This window comes from Mauremys mutica, chromosome 2, assembly GCF_020497125.1.
Source record: "Mauremys mutica isolate MM-2020 ecotype Southern chromosome 2, ASM2049712v1, whole genome shotgun sequence".
Lineage (NCBI taxonomy): Eukaryota > Metazoa > Chordata > Testudines > Geoemydidae > Mauremys > Mauremys mutica.
This window is the reverse complement of record NC_059073.1, coordinates 293,384,370-293,404,378: the sequence shown is the minus strand read 5'-3', so window position 1 is coordinate 293,404,378 and position 20,009 is coordinate 293,384,370. Positions and strand designations below refer to the sequence as shown.

Sequence of the window (20,009 nt, the reverse complement as noted above, 5' to 3'; positions counted from 1 at the left end):
GATCTTTTAAACCAATTTAATAATTTTGGGGGGGCCCAATTCGTGTGTGTGTGTGTATGTGTGTGTGTATGTATATATATATATATATATATATATATATAATTTTTTTTTTAATTGAGGATGTCTGTACTGGAAATGCACAAGTAAAGGTAGCCTCTATTTAGTTTTAAGTCAGCTGTTCTGCCTTGGATTCCAGCTAAGTGACTATGCACAAGTCTGTTTATGTACATGTTTGGGTCGTATTATTCTCATTTGTGCTTTTGTGTCATGGTTTCTGTTCATTGTCTGGCATATCCAACCAATCTGCACATCTAATTGTGTTAAGAGTAATAAAATATATTAATGGGCCTCTCTTCAATAGGCTTATCTGAAAGAGTCTTTCTTTCCACCCTCTTGCCTTCTCACCCAAGTAAACTGCTTGTGTGATGGTGAATCAAAATGTGTTCAAAACAGTGTGGCTGTGCTTACATATGTACCATGCCAAGCCATTAATGTGGAGATCGTTTAATATGTTGGCCCTGTCCATTCTGCTTGAGATTATCTGTTTTAGTGAATGCTTTCTTAAATTTGTTTACATAAAGGCAATCCTTTGATTCACTGGCCAGATGCAAGTAGTATCTTGTGATTCTGACAAAGATTATGGAGTTTGGATGTATTGATGTGTTTGATTCTTAAATAGTTCAGATTATGATGGTAGTGGGGTTGGGCCTAAAAAGATTATTGGGAATTTGTATACTGCACTTCATATAGCTGAAACAGAAGAACATATTCAGCTCCACGGCCCTTTTACCAAAACATACCTGGTAATAGTACATTTGTACCCCCATGACTAAGGACCCTTGTATTTCATATAACTCACCTAGAGAATCCATTTCAAAGAGCTAGAGCTTTACATGAAGTTAGTCTTGCTACTTTTAATTTGTAAGAGAGTGCAGCAAGGCAAGGGTATGCCTGATTTTGGGAGGCTCAAATGAGCAGAACTCTTCTTGAATCTGTTCTTGTTTAGATGTTATCTGCCCAGCAAATAGTGCTTTACCACACAGTAAAAGCTTTTATGTAGTAATCTTTTGATGATACCCTCCCAGCTCTGGCCAGATTTGGCTATCTGTTTGATTCATAGATATATCTCTTCACTTGCATCTGGGCTCCACATGCAGAGGTTTCTTCCCCATCTGAATTAACTGGATACAGAATCTTTGTGTAAAGCTGTTTTTAAAGGGATACGCCTAATGTGAAATCTAGTCATCTTAAAATGTTAGTTAAAAGCTTTTTTTGTGTACTACGGCTTGTTCCTTAGTCCCTCTGCTGCCACTTATAGTTTTACAATTTCATTTTTCTATTTTTAGAACACTGCAATAGCAAAAAGTGTAGAAAACTGACACTGCTTCAGCAGGTGATCTCAGTGATGATCAGGGATGCTTACTGTTCTGAACACTAGGGGAGTGAAACGATCATGGCTTTCTAGTCCCACTCACTTAACTGGCCTACTATTTTCTGAATTGCTGATGCAAAGTTAGGCATTGAGGAGGAGGATTTTGCCTAAAGTTTGAGTGGGTGAAAAGGAGAGACTCTGCTTGGGTAACTTGACGCTGTTGCCAGGGGCGGCTCCAGGCACCAGCATGCCAAGCGCGTGCCTGGGGTGGCAAGCCACGAGGGGCGCTCTGCTGGTCACCGCGAGGGCGGCAGGCAGGTTGCCTTCGGCAGCATGCCTGCAGAGGGTCCGCTGGTCCCGTGGCTTCGGCGGACCTCCCGCAGGCGTGCCGCCGAATCCGCGGGACCGGGGACCTCCTGCAGGCAAGCCGTCGAAGGCAGCCTGCCTGCCGTGCTTGGGGTGGCAAAATACCTAGAGCCGCCCTTGGCTGTTGCAAAGGAATGTAGGAATATGCCCTGTTTTGATCATGTTGAGTGCTGCATGCTATGCAACCTATTGCCACTTAACATGGATATCACTTAAAGATAGCTATGTTAGTGATACTAATTTGTCAGCAAGCGCAGATGAGTCAGAATGATCATTGAGGTACAGTGCAGCTGTTCGAGTCTCTACCCTTTGCAGGATTAGATAGAAAGTCTGACTCTAGTTTTTAACCCTTAATTTACAAAGCACTCATTAATGAATGGTGTCTTAACTTTTTCTCCCTGGAAAGTCTTGGTCTTCATTTAAAATAAAAATGTTATTCCCCCTGTTTGCAGATAAAAATTGGTGCCCCGGTGCATAAGATAAAGCTAACAATCAGAGATGCTGAGGTTCTGTGTTACAAGTGGCATGTTCTTTACCATTAACTAGAAGAAAATAATTCTTGATGCTCTGTATGATTCCTGCAGTTGCTTGTCTTTGCTATGCTTTTTACAACTGAAAACTGGGGGATCAGTTCCTAGAAGTTGAGCAGCAGCTTTTGGAAGAAAAGATAAGGTATTCCAATATTTCCTTTATTGCACAGGGTTTGTTGCCAGGAGGATACAGTATTGTCATTGTACTAAATGGCCTTATAATGTCTGCTTGAAGTGGTGGTCTGAAGATGTCCAATAATGCTGGCAACCTGGCTCAGAACATTAATTCCAACAGAATCCAGCTGTTAAAGATCACTGTGTATTTTGGAGAATGACAGGCTTTCTTCACACTTTCTGGAGCAGTATGCAGAAGTGGATATAGTTACTGACACCAAGCATTTCTGTGTTGGTGGGATTGTGGGATCAGTATTGAATTGTATAAACATATTTGGATGGCTAGAGAACTCCTTGGGTAATAGAGCAATATATGCATTTTCTAGTAATTAGAGTACAAAGGGTACTAATGCTTTTAAAATGCTTCTCAGCCATAGAGCTCCAATGCTTTTTCAAAGATGGCTAAGCCTCACTTTTCCCATGTTACAGTGGGGGAAACTGAGCCACGTGGGAGTTTGTGAATTTCTCAAAGTCGCATAGAGAGTGAGTGGCCAATTTGGGTTAAACCCAGATCTCCTGATTCCCAGTCCTCTGACCTAGACACTGGATCTTGCAGTAATCAACTGCCTTTTGAGTTTTAGGCAGGGTATAAATCCTAGTACTCCCAAGGAAATTCTTTTAAGCAATCTTGGAGCAGGAAAGACTCTGATCTTTAAACCGTGAATATCATTAAACAAGTTGAAGGCTGAACACATTTCATTATACTGCCTTTAAGCTCCCCTACTTACAGAACTGATTTTATTTTAATGAAAACAGCTTTTTGTTGTTCACTTAAGTAATTAAAGTAGTTTTGTTTTGTTAAATACTGATGAAGAGTGACATTTTAGGAGATGAGAGTTGGGTTTTAGCAATGTGCCTCCGGTTGACTTTTGTGGGAGTTATCCAGCTAAAATCCAGCTAAGTGCTCATGTAACAGACAAATATAAGTAAAGGTGCATATATATCTTGAATGCATATGCTTTGTAATGTGTCTCAGTTGAAATTTTCTTAGGTAAATGTCCTGAGCCATATTTATTGATTTCAGCTTTGACTAACTGCAACAAGAATGTCAGTTTCCATCATTATTCTAGGATTAGTCCATAACTGTAAGATGTTAGTTTCATGTCAGATGGGGAGACAAAAGAGTGTCTCTCCCTAGTCTTGTCTTTGTCACGCAGGGTAATAGTTCTGAACCCACCCTAAACCTCCCAACTCTTCCTTTTAATGAAGCTGAGTTGGACATGGTTAAGGAATGGAGCCACTTAGATTCTGTCCCAAAAGCATTTTGGAAGCTCCACAAATTATAAGGCTAAGATAATAGTGGTTTGTCCAGAAGGGTAGAGGTAACAATTTCAAGTACTGGGACTCCTATGTCAGTCTCCTTGGGGCTCAAATATTCTTTGGAAGGAAAATGGATGTCACCCTCAAAAGGGCACTCAAGATGAGCAAAAGCACTTCTTATCTCGGTTATTTGTTACATTTATATTGAGACCTCTTGTAAATGGTCTCTCACTCCTGAACTTGCTACAGAAAGTCAGATGCAAGCGTCTCTTCCTGGAACAGATTATGCTCAGGGTTTTTGTGTGATACAGCCTTTGATGTAATGACAGTATCCGTATGCAACATAGCAATGAGTAGTATGGCAAGGAAGGCCTATCTTTGTTAGATGGATAACATTTCAAAGGCACACTTTATTGAATATCCTTTAAGGGAAATCTGCTGTAGTTTTGCCTTTTGGAAGCCACTTTAGTCCAAGGTTCATCCCCCAAGATGATTTGGATAATTGCAATTGTAGTGTGAGTTGTTGCAGAAGACCCTGGTTATAATTCTGTGGGTCACTTTCATGGGACTAAGCAACAGACTGTGTGCCTGGAATACGCCACTCTCTTAGGAAGTATTGATGCTACTGGTAAGTGGTTAATTGGGCTCTTCTGACTCATTGAGGTGTATGGCTTGTTCCTCCTACCCTGATACAAAGGAGGTGGGAGTGGCAGTCAGAGAGAAGATCTAGGGCATGGCTACACTTACAGATGTGCAGCGCTGGGAGTTAAAGCTGTCTTCGTACAGCTGTGTAGGGAAAGCGCTGGTGTGTGGCCACACTCACAGCTACCAGCGCTGCAGTGTGGCCACATTTGCAGCATTTGCAGCGCTGTTGGGAGTGGTGCATTATGGGCAGCTATCCCAGCGTTCAAGTGGCAGCAACGTGCTTTTCAAAAGACGGGGGTGGGGTGGAGTGTGACAGGGAGCGGGGGAGAGAGAGAGAGGATTTTTGGAGCCGACACTGTGTCAGCTCCCTGCTTTGCAAAATCTGAACATTTCCTCGACCCCTCATTCACTTTTAACTGCAAATAGCCTGCAGACCAGATAAGCAGCTGCTCCAAGGGACTCCCTTTCTCTCCCCCCCACCCCCTGTTTCTCTCCTCAAGCAAACAGCATTCATCCCCCTGCCTGCCTCATTCACAGCAAGGTAGTGGGTTATCTCAATTGATTGTTCACAGTCAGTTACAGATTGATCACAGCAAACAAGAGCTGTGTTTGTTTTTTAGATAAGCAGCTCCCGGAGCCCCGAGTTCACAACAAAACAAAGAGAGGCATCATAACAAAACAAAGAGAATAATTTAGTTAAAAGTATTCTGGGATATCTCCTAATACCCTGGAGGCCAATAACAGCGCTGGTGTGTGGCCACACTTGACGAGCAGTGCTGCATCACCAGCACTGCACTCGTTATACCCCAAGCAGACCAGGTGTACAGCCAGCGCTGCAGCCAGGGAGTTGCAGTGCTGGATGTGCCTTGCAGGTGTGGACAGTTACTAAGTTGCAGCGCTGTAAAGCCTCCACCAGCGCTGCAACTCTCCAGTGTAGCCAAGCCCCTAGGGTGTGGATTGAGCAGTACTGAGAAAAAAACATCGTGGTGGAAAGTTTTGAGATGAACTTTATATAGGTTAGGAGTGACGCCTGCCCACAGGTTGATATTCTGTGTGGTTATTGCAGGTACTTCAGCTGTTGGACCAGCAGTGTTAGAGAATGGTGACCATGGAATAGAAGATGACAGTACAGGTAAGAGAGTAATGTCTGAGCTAAACACAACGCTTTAGAAGACTTACCTATTTCCTCTGGTTTAGTCAGAACCTACTAGATGATCTTTGTTCTGGCAAACTGTTCTTTTCTATGAGATTTTCAGTATTTATTTGGTACTTTCTGAAGAGCTGCTCGCTGCCCAGTGAACCTTGATTTTTTTTAAAGCATTTAAATTAAGCTAAAACTGCCTTCTATACCAGAATTGCTCATATGTAGGAAAGCCCCCTTTAGAAGGCTTCATGTACTTTAGCCACAGTTAACCTAAGGAAGATGTATTTGAGATACTGATGTATTAAAATGACTTTCCAATAAAGCCATAACGTTACCTGGACTAAGTCTACCTTATTTTGAGTATGAACTTCCCCTGTTGTTCTCCCCAGTTTCAAAGTGCAGTGTGATCACCAGCTGCGAGGAGAAGTTCACTGTGGTCTGGTTGTTCATCTTCTCTTCTCAGTTTTTCTCTCGACTCTCTTAGCATGCTGCCAAAGTGAGAGTCTATCAAAGTTGATGTTTTGAAGTCCTCCTAAATCCATCTTTTAAGAGCAATAACAGCTTTGTATTTCAAGAAACATGCCATGACTAAATGGGCAAATGTCTACACAAATATCCTATGACGGGTTCTGAATGAGTGATTAAACTTCATGCCTGTCTGGGACATGCGTTATTCGTCCTATTTTTGATCATTGCATTTAGCTTGTTGATGTAGCTCGGATGTCACTATCACCACAAATATTAAGGTAGAAAATATCCTGCTGTAACAAGTATTCCAATAATAGGTAACATTTTTCTTTTGTAGTGAAGGGAGGGAAATGGTTGATCAGCCAAAGCTCTTACATTGTAGTAATCTTTGCTCCGCCAAGTGTACGGTTGTTCGGAGGTGGTTGTCATTCTTGGCATTGACCAGAGGTACTTGCTGGTCTCCTGAGTCACTAGCTCCAAATAGAGGCTAAAAATGCTATTTCGGCAGTGATCCCAGCCTATGGCTGGAGAGGCTGCACTAGAGACCCAAACTGGATCCTCTTGCAGTAGCATGTTACACTTACTCTGGTCTTCAGGTCCAGGCTCAAGAAAAACAAGCTTCCTGAGGCTATGAAGGGGCAGAAAACTCTCTTGTGGTGGTCAGTACTTGTGCATTTAGAGAATTATTTAATATTTAATGCATATGTGGTTAAATTGGATGCATTTATTGGGAAGATGAAGATTTACAAATATGGCACTAGTCTGTGTGCTTAACCTGCTTTTGTAAATGCTTGTCAAAATAAAACTGTAGATTTTTACAGGAAAGTATAAAATTAAGGTGACCCCTGAGCCTCTCTCAAACTACTTCAGTTGCTCTTTTCAGTATTATATATATGCTGGAAGAAGTGGAATCCAAACGTATCCCATAATGACATTGTAAGTATGTGTACCTGACTGCACTGGTGCACTGGGGTCCTCTTTTGAATGAATGATTCTGGAAGTTAGTAATAGCCTTCCTTAAAGGCTAGTCTCCAGTAAACCATAACACATTAATTTTAACCTCTCAGATGCTAAATACTAACAAGCAAAGACCTTTGTAGATGACTGCAGCTTGTTTATTATCAGTAGATTCAGTCTTCATGTCTAAGTTTGAGGTTTGGAGTTCAGAAATTTTTCTTGTTAGAGGTTGTCTAAAGGCAACTTCAGAGTTATAGGAGTAGCAACATGGAAGCTTAAGTAGTCACTTAAGCATCAACTAGCTTAGGGTTTTCAGACTAATGGAAATGTGTATAATACAACTGTAGTCTTTTCAAAATGTCTCGCAACATTGATCTCCTACAGTTAGTTAAATGATAGAGAGAGAATGATATTAAGAGGCACAGACAAGGGAGAGACTTTTTCAAATGAGATTTGAAATGAGATGAACAGTTGATGAGCTGGGAAAATCCAGAAAGACTGTTCCAGAGAGCAGGAGCTGCAGAGAAGGTTCCATAACTTCAGAATTGTGGCGAAAAACAGGTGATACAGAAGTAGAGAAACAGTGTGCAAGACAGAGTAGAACGAGATCATGGAGAGCTTTGCAAAACAGAGCCACATTGGAACTGGATCCTGAAATAATCATTGGAGATGGTTGGAGAATGGGGATAATGTTATTGTCACTTGGGTACGTAAATGCATCTCATTTTTTCACTCCCTAGATAGTTATGCTTTTTTTCTTCTGCAGTGGAATGTATTTGGAGTTTGATTCAATGGGACGTTGACTTGATGAAGTTTTCATTATATATAACATTCTCTGCAGTTATCTGGAGTGTACAGTGGTTAGGATTAGTTAGGTCTGAAAAAGGCCTTTTTTTCCTTTTCCCAGATTAGCACTCACTTGAATATATTAAGGGCATATCTCCCTGGGGACACAAGGAAAGTTGAGGTGAATCAACTAAATGTGTGATGTGAATGTGCGTAACTCAAAATGCTTTAACTCCTCTCTGTGGGTGCTCTCGCTCACCGGTAAAGTGGCCTTATGTGATTGCAGCACACCTGAGCTAGCTCGCTAGAAATAGCAGAGAAGCTGCTATGGCACGAGCTAGCTGCTCAAGTATGTACCCATGCTGCCATGGCTTCAGCTTCTCTGATATGTTTAGTGAGTTAACTCAATCAAAACTAGCACTGGTAGTCTTACACAAGCTGCATGCACACCTCCTAATTGCAGTGTAGATATACCTCCCCGAAGGATTAAATTACAGTGAACTAAGGCCAATTTTCTCTTGAATGAGAGAGTATCCATATGGATTAATTTATGCACATTCAGTTCATGGCTTTAGTTGATTTGCTGGAATCTTCCTGAGTGTCCCCATGTAGAGAAGCCCCAAAAGGGAATTTTACAGTGTGACGCCGTACCCCACAAGGCTGTTTTTTGTTGCTGTTTTTCCTGTTTGGAATATCCAGATTATAGTAGAGTTGTGGGGTATCCTTGGCGGAAACATTGAGTGCAGGATGTCAGAATGTAAGTGAAAGATTTGTGTGGTTAATTTTACTACATTTACTTTCTAGCTAAGGGCTCAATCCTGCAAGTGCTGAGCATTTTCAACACTTCCTGACTTAAGTAGGAGCTAAGGGTACTCAGCACCTCGCATACTGATGTTTACTACCTGGCAGTATTGGATCTTGCATGTCTAGTAGTTTTCCTCTCCTTAAAACCAATTCACAGAAATATATCTTGCTGGGTACAGTTTTTAACGCAAATCCTCCTTTTCAGAGACATCCTGAACTGCCATTCTCTCAATGGCACTTTGCCACTAATCTAGATTTACCCCAGCTAATTTCTGCATGTAGCACAGTTGTCTGCTCTTGCATGAAGTGAGACTTTTTCAGACTTCTTTAAAAATGAAGTTTCCTGTTTCTGAATTGGTCTCTGGAAAGGTCTTCTGTCAGCACTAAATGAAATATTGCTTGATGTGCAGTTTGCTGCATTAATGTTCATGTTTACTAATGATTTACGCTTTTTTGCCCTTTCCCCGTCCCTTTCCCTTCTCCTATTTCTTTCCCTCCTTTTCTATTTTCTCCTCCTAGAAGCCTAGACTGCCTTCTAACACTGGGGCTGCCACTGACACAAGACCAGTGTACTTTTCTACCTGCCATTACAGTTCTAAAACCTTCGGCATTTTACAGAGCTCTTGCTTTACATCCCTGGAGTTTACGTGTAGAAGAAACGTGTAGCTCTACCGTCCCACTTCTGCTGTCAGCTGATCAGCCCTCCTCCTCCTCCTCCTTCTCCCTCTCTCTGCAGTGCTTGTTGAAACCTTCCTTTCTTTGTGTAAGCACAAACGTGCATGACAGATTTTTTTTTAACTCCACAGTTTTAGCAATTTGTCAAGGCTACTTTTTAATTTACCTTTACAATTCCATTTTTATTTAATCCATCTTTTAAAAATGCTGAAAATTCACTGGGGTTTTAATTCTTAACGAAGGGTTTGACAGTAAATCCAAGCTGTGCTTTCATAGGGGATGGGTCCACCATGACTGCAGCTCTCCTCCTCTTTCACCATCACTGAACACATCCTTAGAGTAATCCTGAGCTCCACCTGCCTTTGTCCTTGCTGCTTAGAAACCTTTGTGAATAAGGATTTAAATTTTAATGATGCCATTTTCTTTGCTAAGAAGAGGCGGTTCTTTATAGGATCTACTATAGAGACTTTAAATGTAATTATTCCCAAATTTGCATCTGCTGAGACCTAAGGAGCTTCCTCTTTTCTTTTTAAAAAAAAACCCCCAAACCTCTTTTGTTATCAGACTGGCATCCACTAATCATTGCTTAACTCCCCACCCCCCAAAAAGCAATTGTTTTCGTGTTTCGCACCCTGAGTCTCAGTAAAGCCATTTGCATTGATACTGGACTGACTACTTCAGACTTGGAAGCAAGAGAAGAGTTCCATTTAATTACAACTTTTATGTGTGTTGTTTACTTTTGTGGGAAAGGCATGGGGCTCAGATGCAAATTATTTTTACCTGCCCTCAAAAAGTATAAAGAATGAATCTGACTAAAGGAGCAATAAAAATGGAACAGATGTCAAGAACTACATTTAACTTGTCAAATTTCTAACAAAATAATTATCTGACAAGGCTCCAACCATACTGAAAGAAACAGTGCCTCTTTGAACTCCCGCAGATCTGTCTCTATGTTCAGCATGTCATTTGCAATTCCTGCTGCTATTCCAGCATAGATATAATTCAAGTCTTTCATGTGAAAAGTTTTGCTACTACCAGAGAATTGTCATTGAGGTATAGATTTTTCCTTAATACTAGAGACTTTATTATAAATATTGCTCTCTTGTGCAGTCCTTGTATTCACATGCTTTATCTGCTGCTAACAAATATTATGTATAGACAAAATATAAAAATAGTGTACCGAAGGCATACACATCTAGAGCACATTAACTGCTATAACACCTAGATGGATTTTGATGCAGTACTGAGACTAAATTTTTCTAGACCAGGGAATGCTTTTTGAATGGGCTCTGCTATAAAATAAATCTTAATCTTGGCCCTAATTTTAGGCAATATTCATGAGGACATCTCACACATTTAATATTTCCAGTTTGAGACATCAGTCCACTAGATGCTCTGTCACTAAGTTCAGGAAAGCCGTTTCACACTCAGTTTGCTCATGGAAAAATTAATAGCCTAACGTAGTATTTTACAAACAGAATTCCTTTCAAAATACAGCCAGCTCTGGGGTTGAACACAGTTTTAGCCAAGCACAGTACTATGTGTAACAATTCTGGACATGTGAAACAGTATCAGGAGTCTAAGGCAGAATATGATTATCCAAATCTGCATGAGGCCACTACAGTGTAGCCAATACTGATGAGGGTAAAAAGCATCACAGAACCTTTAATGGTCAGCTGACTTGCACCTGAGTATTTCTAGCACTGCAGTAATACCGTAACCATACTGGCATTGGTATATTGAGTCACTGGAAGAGTATTACCTAGGGTTGCTAGTTTTGGCTGGAGGTATTTTTGGAGTTTTATTACATAACAGTCTTTAATTAAAGATTAATCTTTAATTCCTGGGGACTCCAGGACAGTCCTGGAGGGATGGCAACCCTAGCATTACCAGTTGAATTGCCAGCACTGCTAATTGCAGTACTGAGTTTTTTCTTGAAGGTCTCTAAGGAAAGTACTGACCCATCTTGGTTTAATTTGAGAACTCTCTCAATCCCCACTGAAGCTGGTATGTGCCCAGAAGTGTTACTTTGTATTACACACACGTCTCCTTTATACCTTTTTTTCCCTCTGTACCTGCATCTTAGCAGGGGGTTAGACAAGATGACCCTTGTGGTCCCTTCTAACCCTATAGTTCTATGATTCTATGTAATCAGCCTGTTTAATTACATATATCAGAATTTGAAAAGCTTTTCATTCTCCAATTAATGTGAACTTACTGTCTTTACTTATTCAAAGCCTCATTAGTTTGAAGCTGACAACTTCACAATGCCAATTTACTGAGAGCTCTGAACAGTAACAGTTACAGTGTTAGCATTACTATAGGAAATTTACATCTGTATATTTCCTGATAAGGCTCTGTGGCCTATGAAAATTTTTTAAAATGCGGGAGTGAAAAACGGCATTCCTATCTGGTCTCTGCTTTTATGCATTGCTGAGCTACCACATGATTTGCAAAGACTGGTGATCTCTTTAGAGGCCAGGACTGAATTACCAGGTCATGACTGAAGTGCATTAATAACTCTTTTGGTCCCCTGTACTAGAATAAGAGTGGCACTTGGGACTCAAGGTACATTGGCAATAGGGCCATACCAAGATCCCATTCTAGCTTTATGCATTTTTATGTAGCAAACTATCTTTAGTGGTGGTCTGTCACGTGGTGTTATATGGCCATTGGGAAATGTTCTTGTAATAGCCACAATGTTTCTGCTTGGCTGGCTGAAAAAACAATGATGCTTTGATGATCTTTCTCCATCCTCGATATATCATTCTCTTAAAAGGATGCTATGGGGATCACTACCAGGGATTTGTGGACTTCTGGACAAAGACCAGTGACTGAGTAAAGAGAGGGCATCCCAGGGAAACTTTTTTAGTGGAACCTGTCATTATCAAGCCTGGAGGAATTTTTGCTTAGTGACACAAGTCGTCATTCTTCCCCTCCACAGGAGGTGGGCAATGCCATCTGTGTCCCAAGCTCTAGGAATCTGCAACTGAAAATTAAACTCCCCAAGTGGTTTTATTATGCTGGATATGCATCTCTTTAATAAATTGCTTGGGTGGAAATATTTAACATTGCGGCAGTTAGTCTGGTAAAGTTGCCTTACAGGAAAACTCTGCCAAAGAAGTTCAGAAAAGTAGCAGTTCCATTTTTAGCAAAATCAGCCTTAACATCTGTCACCACTACCCAGCTGTAACAGTGCATCAGACAGAACAAAGCAAAAGTTGATAATGAAAACTGGGGCACCCCTGTGAATCTAGTCACTATCAACTACTGAGTTGCATAATTCATCACATTTTATCACAGGACCAAAACTTGTTTCATTATTTTTTTCCATTTTTCTGTATTTTCTTTTAATCATATTTTTTGTTTGTGATATGTATTGCAAATTTCCAAAAACTTATTTTGAGTTTATTTCTCTTTTGAAATGTCCTTTAGAAAATTTCCAACAGACAGATCAAGGTTGTCATGCATGTCTGATGCTGTGACTCTTTCTGGAGTGAAATGTAACACACATTTCTCAGGGGCTGCGGAAGGGAGAATTGATTTTTCCTTGTGGTTTCCAATTATGCCTTTTTGTATGTCTTAAGAAAGAAAAATGTACACTGCCTCTTGTTAAAGATTTAGTGCAATAACTGTATGCCAAAGTACTCTCCTAAAATTTTCAGGAAGCTACCAGGCTTGTGTGTTGCTTTATTTAAACTGCACATGCACTCCAGGCTTTATTGCCCAGCTGCAGGAGATAATGTAGAACCTTTCTGAGAATATTTTATAACTTAATTTATGCCTCTAAAATTGTATATTATGTTTTGATTCCAATAGTTTGTATATTGTGATGCTGTATATCACTTTGCTGAATAAAGCACCCTAATAAACACCTTACACTAACGGCTCAATAACTGCACCTTGGTGGGAATCTTCTTGGTGTTTTATGTGAGACAAAAGTTTGTTTAAAGTCAATATCTAAAGCCATCCAGACTGACCTTGATTCTTATTCTTAAGTATTGCTTAGGGTTTGTTATAAAATTACAGTACATTCTAGTTGTGTGTCTGTAAATGCCAAAGGACAAGTTCCTGCAAGAGGAAAATGGTCTGAAGGTTGGGATAACTTGCTGCCTAGATAACTACTGGAAGACTCTTCTCTCCTCATCAGAGAACCATTTTAAGTGTAGTTTGTTCAGTAAAAGGAGCCTTAATAACTTGGGTGAACTACATGATTCAGGTACTACTTAAAAATGAATACAAAGAATAAAGTCAAGTGTCTTCCACAACATACACGGATCAAACTTTCAAATCTGGAGAGCTGCACTAGGTGCCCAATTCCATGTTGGGGCACTCAAATTAGTATTAAGACACCCTCAAACTTTGTACTGGATAATCCAATTTGTTTACACATAAGAATGGTTAAAGTAGGGCATGAGAAGATTTTTTTTCCCTGAGAAATTAAATGATGCGAGATTAAAGATGCTTGTTTCCTACTTTAAAAAAACAAACAAAAAAACACCCAATCCCTCCTCCCCCTGCATCTTGTGCTTATTTGGCCCCTATGTTCTCAATAGTGGTGAGTTTTCAGAACTGTCCAGACTTCGCACTCAGAGTTGACTCTTTGGGCCATTCAAAGTAGGCTTACATCATGACATATTTTCCAGAGAAGAATTATTTGAGTCTTAATTCTCATGGAGTGAAGTCAGAGTGAGCAAGAAGGAATCTGGCTAAATAAGCCTGTTGTATTATTCTGGGAATTGTCATGCCAGTTTGAAACGGCTTTCTGTGATTTTGGAGGACTCTAAGAATTATCCAGAATGGGATGAAAGGAGAAAGAGGTAAGAAAACAAGAAAGGGTGGGGACTTATAATTTGGACTGGAGACAGGAGAGAATTTAGGTACATCAGGCAACTGAAGAGCACTAGAAACTCAAGAAGTTTCAGGATAATTTGGTCTAGGATTAGGTTTTTAAAATTTTACATCTGTAATTGCTGCTTAAACTCCTCTTCCCGTCTTCCACATTTACTGGTATGCTATGAATAGGATAATGTAATTCTTTGTTCTCATTGCCAAGTGAATGCTGTGGAGGGGCTAACTGGTTATGTTGGCACTTTCATACTGCATGGATGACTCTTAAGAAGCTAGATGTAAAGCTGCCCACCTCACTTAAACAAAAGAGTGCATTATACCAATACAGCCATTATGGTAAAACCAGCTATGTGCACATAAACCGATTTCTGTTAATCACGTGAATTACCATTTCAGTATAAACTGTCTAGTGACTTCAGACAACATTGCAATGAGAGAGATCCTTTCCTGGTCATCTGCTGCAAAATATTACGATTTTTAGAAGCTAGTGTTTTCAGGAACTTTTTGTCTATTGAAGAGTCCCTCAAAAAGAAGCTTTCATTGCCTTATGTACTGTTTGCTGAAATCCAGTGAAACTTACACATGAATAAAATATGAATTTTAAAGAGACTCTCACATTTAGAGTAAAAATACAGTATAAGTAAAGCACTCATCCAAAAGCAATTGACTTTGGCACCTATTTTCTGAAGCAAGGAATGTCAGTAAGGTTCTGTGAACAAATTCCTAGTTTTGAGTCTGGTGCCTAGGTAGTAATACCTGATACGAGTCCAATTTAAAAAAGCCTATTTGGATCAGTGAAATCAGAGCTATAACTTTCCCAAGTTATGACATACTGTGCCTAAACTAACTCCCCCTTCGCAACGCCCAGTGACCTATGGTAAGTAACAAATGCTCTGAAGCCTTATTTAAAAAAATGACAGACTTCCCCTTCCTACTCTAGATACCTTTCATATACAACTGCAGTCGAACCTCCCACCAGTAACTTTCTCATGTCAGTGTTCTTGTTGTTTTTTAAATAAGGGAGGCTCATTTATAGAGGGTTGAATGCTTCTAAAGTAATTTATAGATTGTCAAGTTATGAAATTAAGCAGATATTTTAGATCTGGTTTTTAAAGCAAAATAACACTTATGTGAGAACTTAAAGAATCTTTTTAACATGGTAATAAGTGGCTTGGATAAGCCTGAGTATTATCTTTGTCTCTTATCTCTTTTTAGAAATGTGTGTGCAGCTTTGAGCAAAATGACATGAACAAATAGGCATTTTCCTTTAGGCTCTCTGATACAAATACCATTGATGGCAAATCTTACAGATGTAAGAAAAATGGATGCATAGATATATATCATAAATATTACATGTCCCCTCTTAAGAGTTCCTTGCAGTAACCTAGATAGTGCTTGTATCAGAACTATTACGTCACAGTGGTAAAGAATCAGAGCCTTTCTTTTAACATTAAAGGAGTAACTTTATTAGAAAATTGCAAACAATATCCTCTAAAGCTTCTCTGTTCGCTTCAGTATAGAGCTCCATGCTACAGATGTAAAGAACCAGCAGTTAATATCCTTTTAATATGTTTCTACCACTTCTATCCTCAACAAGGACAGAGGGTATAATTGTTTTCCTTGCATATTTTTCCCTGCCTGTCTGGCTCTGGCTTCTCCACACTAGTACCTTTTTTCAATAGTGCTTTAATTTTTGTTTCACGAACCTAAACATTCTAAATCTCTCTCAAATATTCTACCAGTCAGGGAATAAGTAGCACTTGTGGAAATGGATACATTTGTGTTGGAGTCTTTTTCATTAGTCTGGAAAATCAGAACCCCTCAAAAGCTGAAACTCATGTTACTGAGTAAAGGGAACAAGAGGTCACCTATTCTACTTTATTTTGCAAGTGAACACAATGCAAGGATGATTTGAAATACCAATTATCATATGTCTTAAATTGTAAGATCCGTGCCTTGGGGAAGCTTGTCTTATGTTTGTAAAATAACATACCTACAGAGGTTTCAGAGTAGCAGCCATGTTAGTCTGTATCTGCAAAAGGAACAGGAGTACCTGTGGCACCTTAGAGACTAACGAATTTATTTCAGCATAAGCTTTTGTGGGCTATAGCCCACTTCATCGGATGCATAGACTGGAACATACAGCAAGAAGATATTTATTCATACAGAGAACATGAAAAGGTGGAAGTAGCCATATCAACTGTAAGAGACCAATCAGTTGAGATGAGCTGTCATCAGCAGGAGAAAAAAAACTTTTGAAGTGATAATCGAGATGACCCATAGAAGGTGTGAGGATACTTACTATGGGGAAATAGATTCAATTAGTGTAATGGCCCAACCATTCCCAGTCTCTGTTCAAACCTAAGTTAATTGTATCTAATTTGCATATTAATTCAAGTTCGGCAGTCTCTCTTTGGAGTCTGTTTTTGAAGTTTTTTTGTTGTAAAATTGCCACCTTCAAGTCTGTCACTGAGTGGTTAGAGAGGTTGAAGTGTTCTCCCACTGGTTTTTGAATGTTATGATTCCTGATGTGATTAGGCTGATGTGATTAGGTCCTATGATGGTGTCCCCTGAATAGATATGTGGACAGAGTTGGCATCGGGCTTTGTTGCAAGGATAGGTTCCTGGGTTACTGTTTTTGTTGTGTGGTGTGTGGTTGCTGGTGAGTATTTGCTTCAGTTTGCGGGGGGCGGGGGTTGTCTGTAAGCGAGGACTGGTCTGTCTCCCAAGATCTGTGAGAGTGAGGGATCATCTTTCAGGATAGGTTGGAGATCTTTGATGATGTGCTGGAGAGGTTTTAGTGGGGGCTGAAGGTGACGGCTAGTGGCGTTCTGTTATTTTCTTTGTTGGGCCTGACCTGTAGTAGGTGACTTCTGGGTACTTGTCTGGCTCTTTCAATCCTACACAGGATGTTTAATACGTATGTGATATTATTTGGCTTTCCGGTTTAATGGCACTACCCTTCTACAAGGTAAAGAGAACTCTCTGCCTTTCTAGCATGGTGTCAAGTCAGTCAACGGATATCAAAACCAAATGCCCTGGATTCTGTTGCCTATGTGTTACCATAGCACAGGGGTCGGCAACCTACGGCACGCGTGCCAAACATGGCACACGAGCCGATTTTGAGCGGCATGCAGCTGCCTGCCGCGGTCTTGGCCCCCAGCATAACCAGCCCCCCCACCCACCGCTCTCCCCTGCGGGGGCAGGAGGCAGAAGCTTGGTTCTGCGGCAGCCAAGCTTCCCCCTCCCCCGCTTCTTCCCCTGGCGTGGTGCTTTCCTGCCCCGCCCCCTCACCTTCCCTGCGCCAATCAGCTGATGGCCCTAGCGAGGGGGAGGGGGAAGCACAGCGTGCGCACAGCTCGTAGAGGAGACAGAGAGAGGTAGGGACGGAGCCTGGGGGAAGCCGAGCACCTCAGCCCTCTGCCCTGACCCCCCCCCACAGCCTTCTGCCCTGCACCCCCCCACCCCAACACACACCCAGCCCTCTGCCCTACACCCCCCACACCTCCCAGCCCTCTGCCTGAACCCCGCCACCCCCTACACCCCCAGCCTTCTGCCCTGCACCCCCCACACCCCCAGCCCTCTGCCCTGACCCCCCCCACAGCCTTCTGCCCTGCACCCCCCCACCCCAACACACACCCAGCCCTCTGCCCTACACCCCCCACACCTCCCAGCCCTCTGCCTGAACCCCGCCACCCCCCCACACCCAGCCTGCACCCCCTATACCCCCAGCCTTCTGCCCTGCACCCCCCACACCCCCAGCCCTCTGCCCTGACCCTTGAACCCCCCACACACCCAGCCTTCTGCCCTGCATCCCCTCACCCCAGCCCTCTGCCTTAATCCCTGAACACCCCCCCATCCCAGCCTTCTGTCCTGAACCCCCTCCCCCAGCCCTCTGCCCTGAACCCTGAAACCCGCCCCCCCCCCCCAGGTCTGGGGTCCCGGCCACAGGCTCTGCTCAGCCCGCTGCTGGCCTAGGTGAACAGAACCCCAGGCTGGCAGCGAGCTGAGCAGGCTGGTGGCATAAGAGCAGCATTTTAATTTAATTTTAAATGACGCTTCTTAAACATTTTGCAAACCTTGTTTACTTTACATACAGTAGTTTAGTTATATAATATAGACTTATAGAAAGAGACCTTCTAAAATATTAAAATGTATGACTGGCACGCGAAACCTTAAATTAGAGTGAATAGCTGAAGACTCGGCACACTGCTTCTGAAAGGTTGCCGACCCCTGCCATAGCACTTGCCAGTGGGGATATATTGCTTTCTTCAAATATATATGAGATGTTGGGTGCAGATTAAAAAAATTATCTAAACTCTTGCAAGAGCAATCTTTGGAATTATATGCTCCCTGCCACAGTATTGCTAGGGAATGTTTTGAGCACCTATTGTGTGGTCAGCATAGAACAGAGGTCTTAATCCCTGTGAAGCTTACAATTCTGGACGCTGGGGACACTGCAGTTCAGGCATGCTGCATGCATACATTGAAAGTCCATATTTTGGATTATTTTCTTTCTATACTGCTATCAGATTGGCCTTGGCAGTTGTGTAACAAGTGGTGTTTGTGGAAAAACTAGAGCCTGGCAGAGTCTATTGTAGCTTTTTATGAAATGCTTTATTTGCATGAACAAAAATGACCCCCCCCTCCCACACACACAATCCCCTACATATCTGAAGACATAAGTACACAATTGAAAATGCTAATGTTTCGGTACCACAGTGTTATTGCAGATTGGCAGAAACAAAGTTGTGAAATTGGGAAGGATGGGAGAAGTTGGAACTAAAAAGGATGTAGGGTTTTGTAGTGAATGCTACTCTTGTCTCCTAAAAGACTCATGAAGGACAGTAAGTATTGGAACTCGTACAGCTACGGGGAATGTATTGAAAGCGACTGTGATGACTACAAGTAGAAGGAAGAACTCTTTTTGTTTCAATAAAAAAAAAACTGTCATCATGGCCATGCCTTTTTAAATGGTACCTTCCTAGCAACCATGCTGCTTTGACTTTTTGCTGCTTTAAGGGTTGATTCAAAGATGCAATGCATCCTGATTTGGATTGTTCAACAGAAAATAGAAAGTTTGTTATGAATTTAGTACATATGTCAGGAAGATAACAAAGTTCTCTTTTTTGGCAAGGCTGAGCAAGAGTTGGAAAGAAGGGATGGTGATCCAAGGGAAAGTGTACTGTGATGGTGGGCCCTATTCACCACTAGTGGAGCCACTCCTTGGCTGCTCTGGGGATTAGCACCTTTCAGGTGCTGCACTTTCCTCTGCTGGTCTCTCCTTCACTCTCTCCTCCTCTCTCTGTGGCCCCTCTTTCGTTCCAGGTACTGCAGCCTTCTCTTTATCACTTGGCCCTCAAGATTTCCCTTTCCAGGGGGTTAAGTCACCAGCCTCAGGCAATCTTCCCATTCATTGCCCCAGGTGCCATTCCCTCAGTGGCTGGTAGAGGAACCTGGGCCTGCCTTCTACGCCGGTTCTAGCTCAGGGACCCTCTTGTCAGGAGCCAAGGTCTATTCCATCCTGAACCTTGCTCCCTCGTCCTTACCCTTTGGCTCTGCCCCTCCTCTGGTTTTGCCAATCTGAACTCCCTCCTCCTGGGGAATAACCGTAGGCTACCTGCCTTTGTAATCCCAACTAAACCTCCCTTCTTCCAGGGAGTGACTGCAGACTTCTTCCCCGTAGCCCCCCTGTTGCCAGCGTCCTGGATTTATAAACCTGGCTCAGCTCCTCCCCAAGCTGGACTCCATCAGCCAGTTAGGCTTTAGTGCTCCCTGGCTTTCCTCCAGGTGCCACCTATAGGTTAATTGGCCTAATTTACCCCTTCAGGCCTTGTGTGGGGTGGACACCCCATCACATGTACATACCAGTGGTTTTAAGTTTCTTAATTATCAACTGACAGCAGGATGAGTTGACCTATCTGTTACAATACTTGGAATTTTCTGAGCAAGTGGATGTTGCTCAAAATATTCAAGA

At 41.8% G+C, this 20,009-nt stretch overlaps 1 protein-coding gene across 1 annotated transcript in view; it reads left to right on the top strand.

The window, feature by feature from the left end:
• MAP4 (microtubule associated protein 4) overlaps window positions 1-20,009 on the top strand; it is a 268,981-nt gene that overhangs the window by 103,644 nt on the left and 145,328 nt on the right. Inside the window, exon 4 of the mRNA XM_045004160.1 lies at window positions 5,414-5,479. Within this exon, the coding sequence (XP_044860095.1) occupies window positions 5,414-5,479 (66 nt within the window). The remainder of the gene's footprint in view (window positions 1-5,413; window positions 5,480-20,009) is intronic.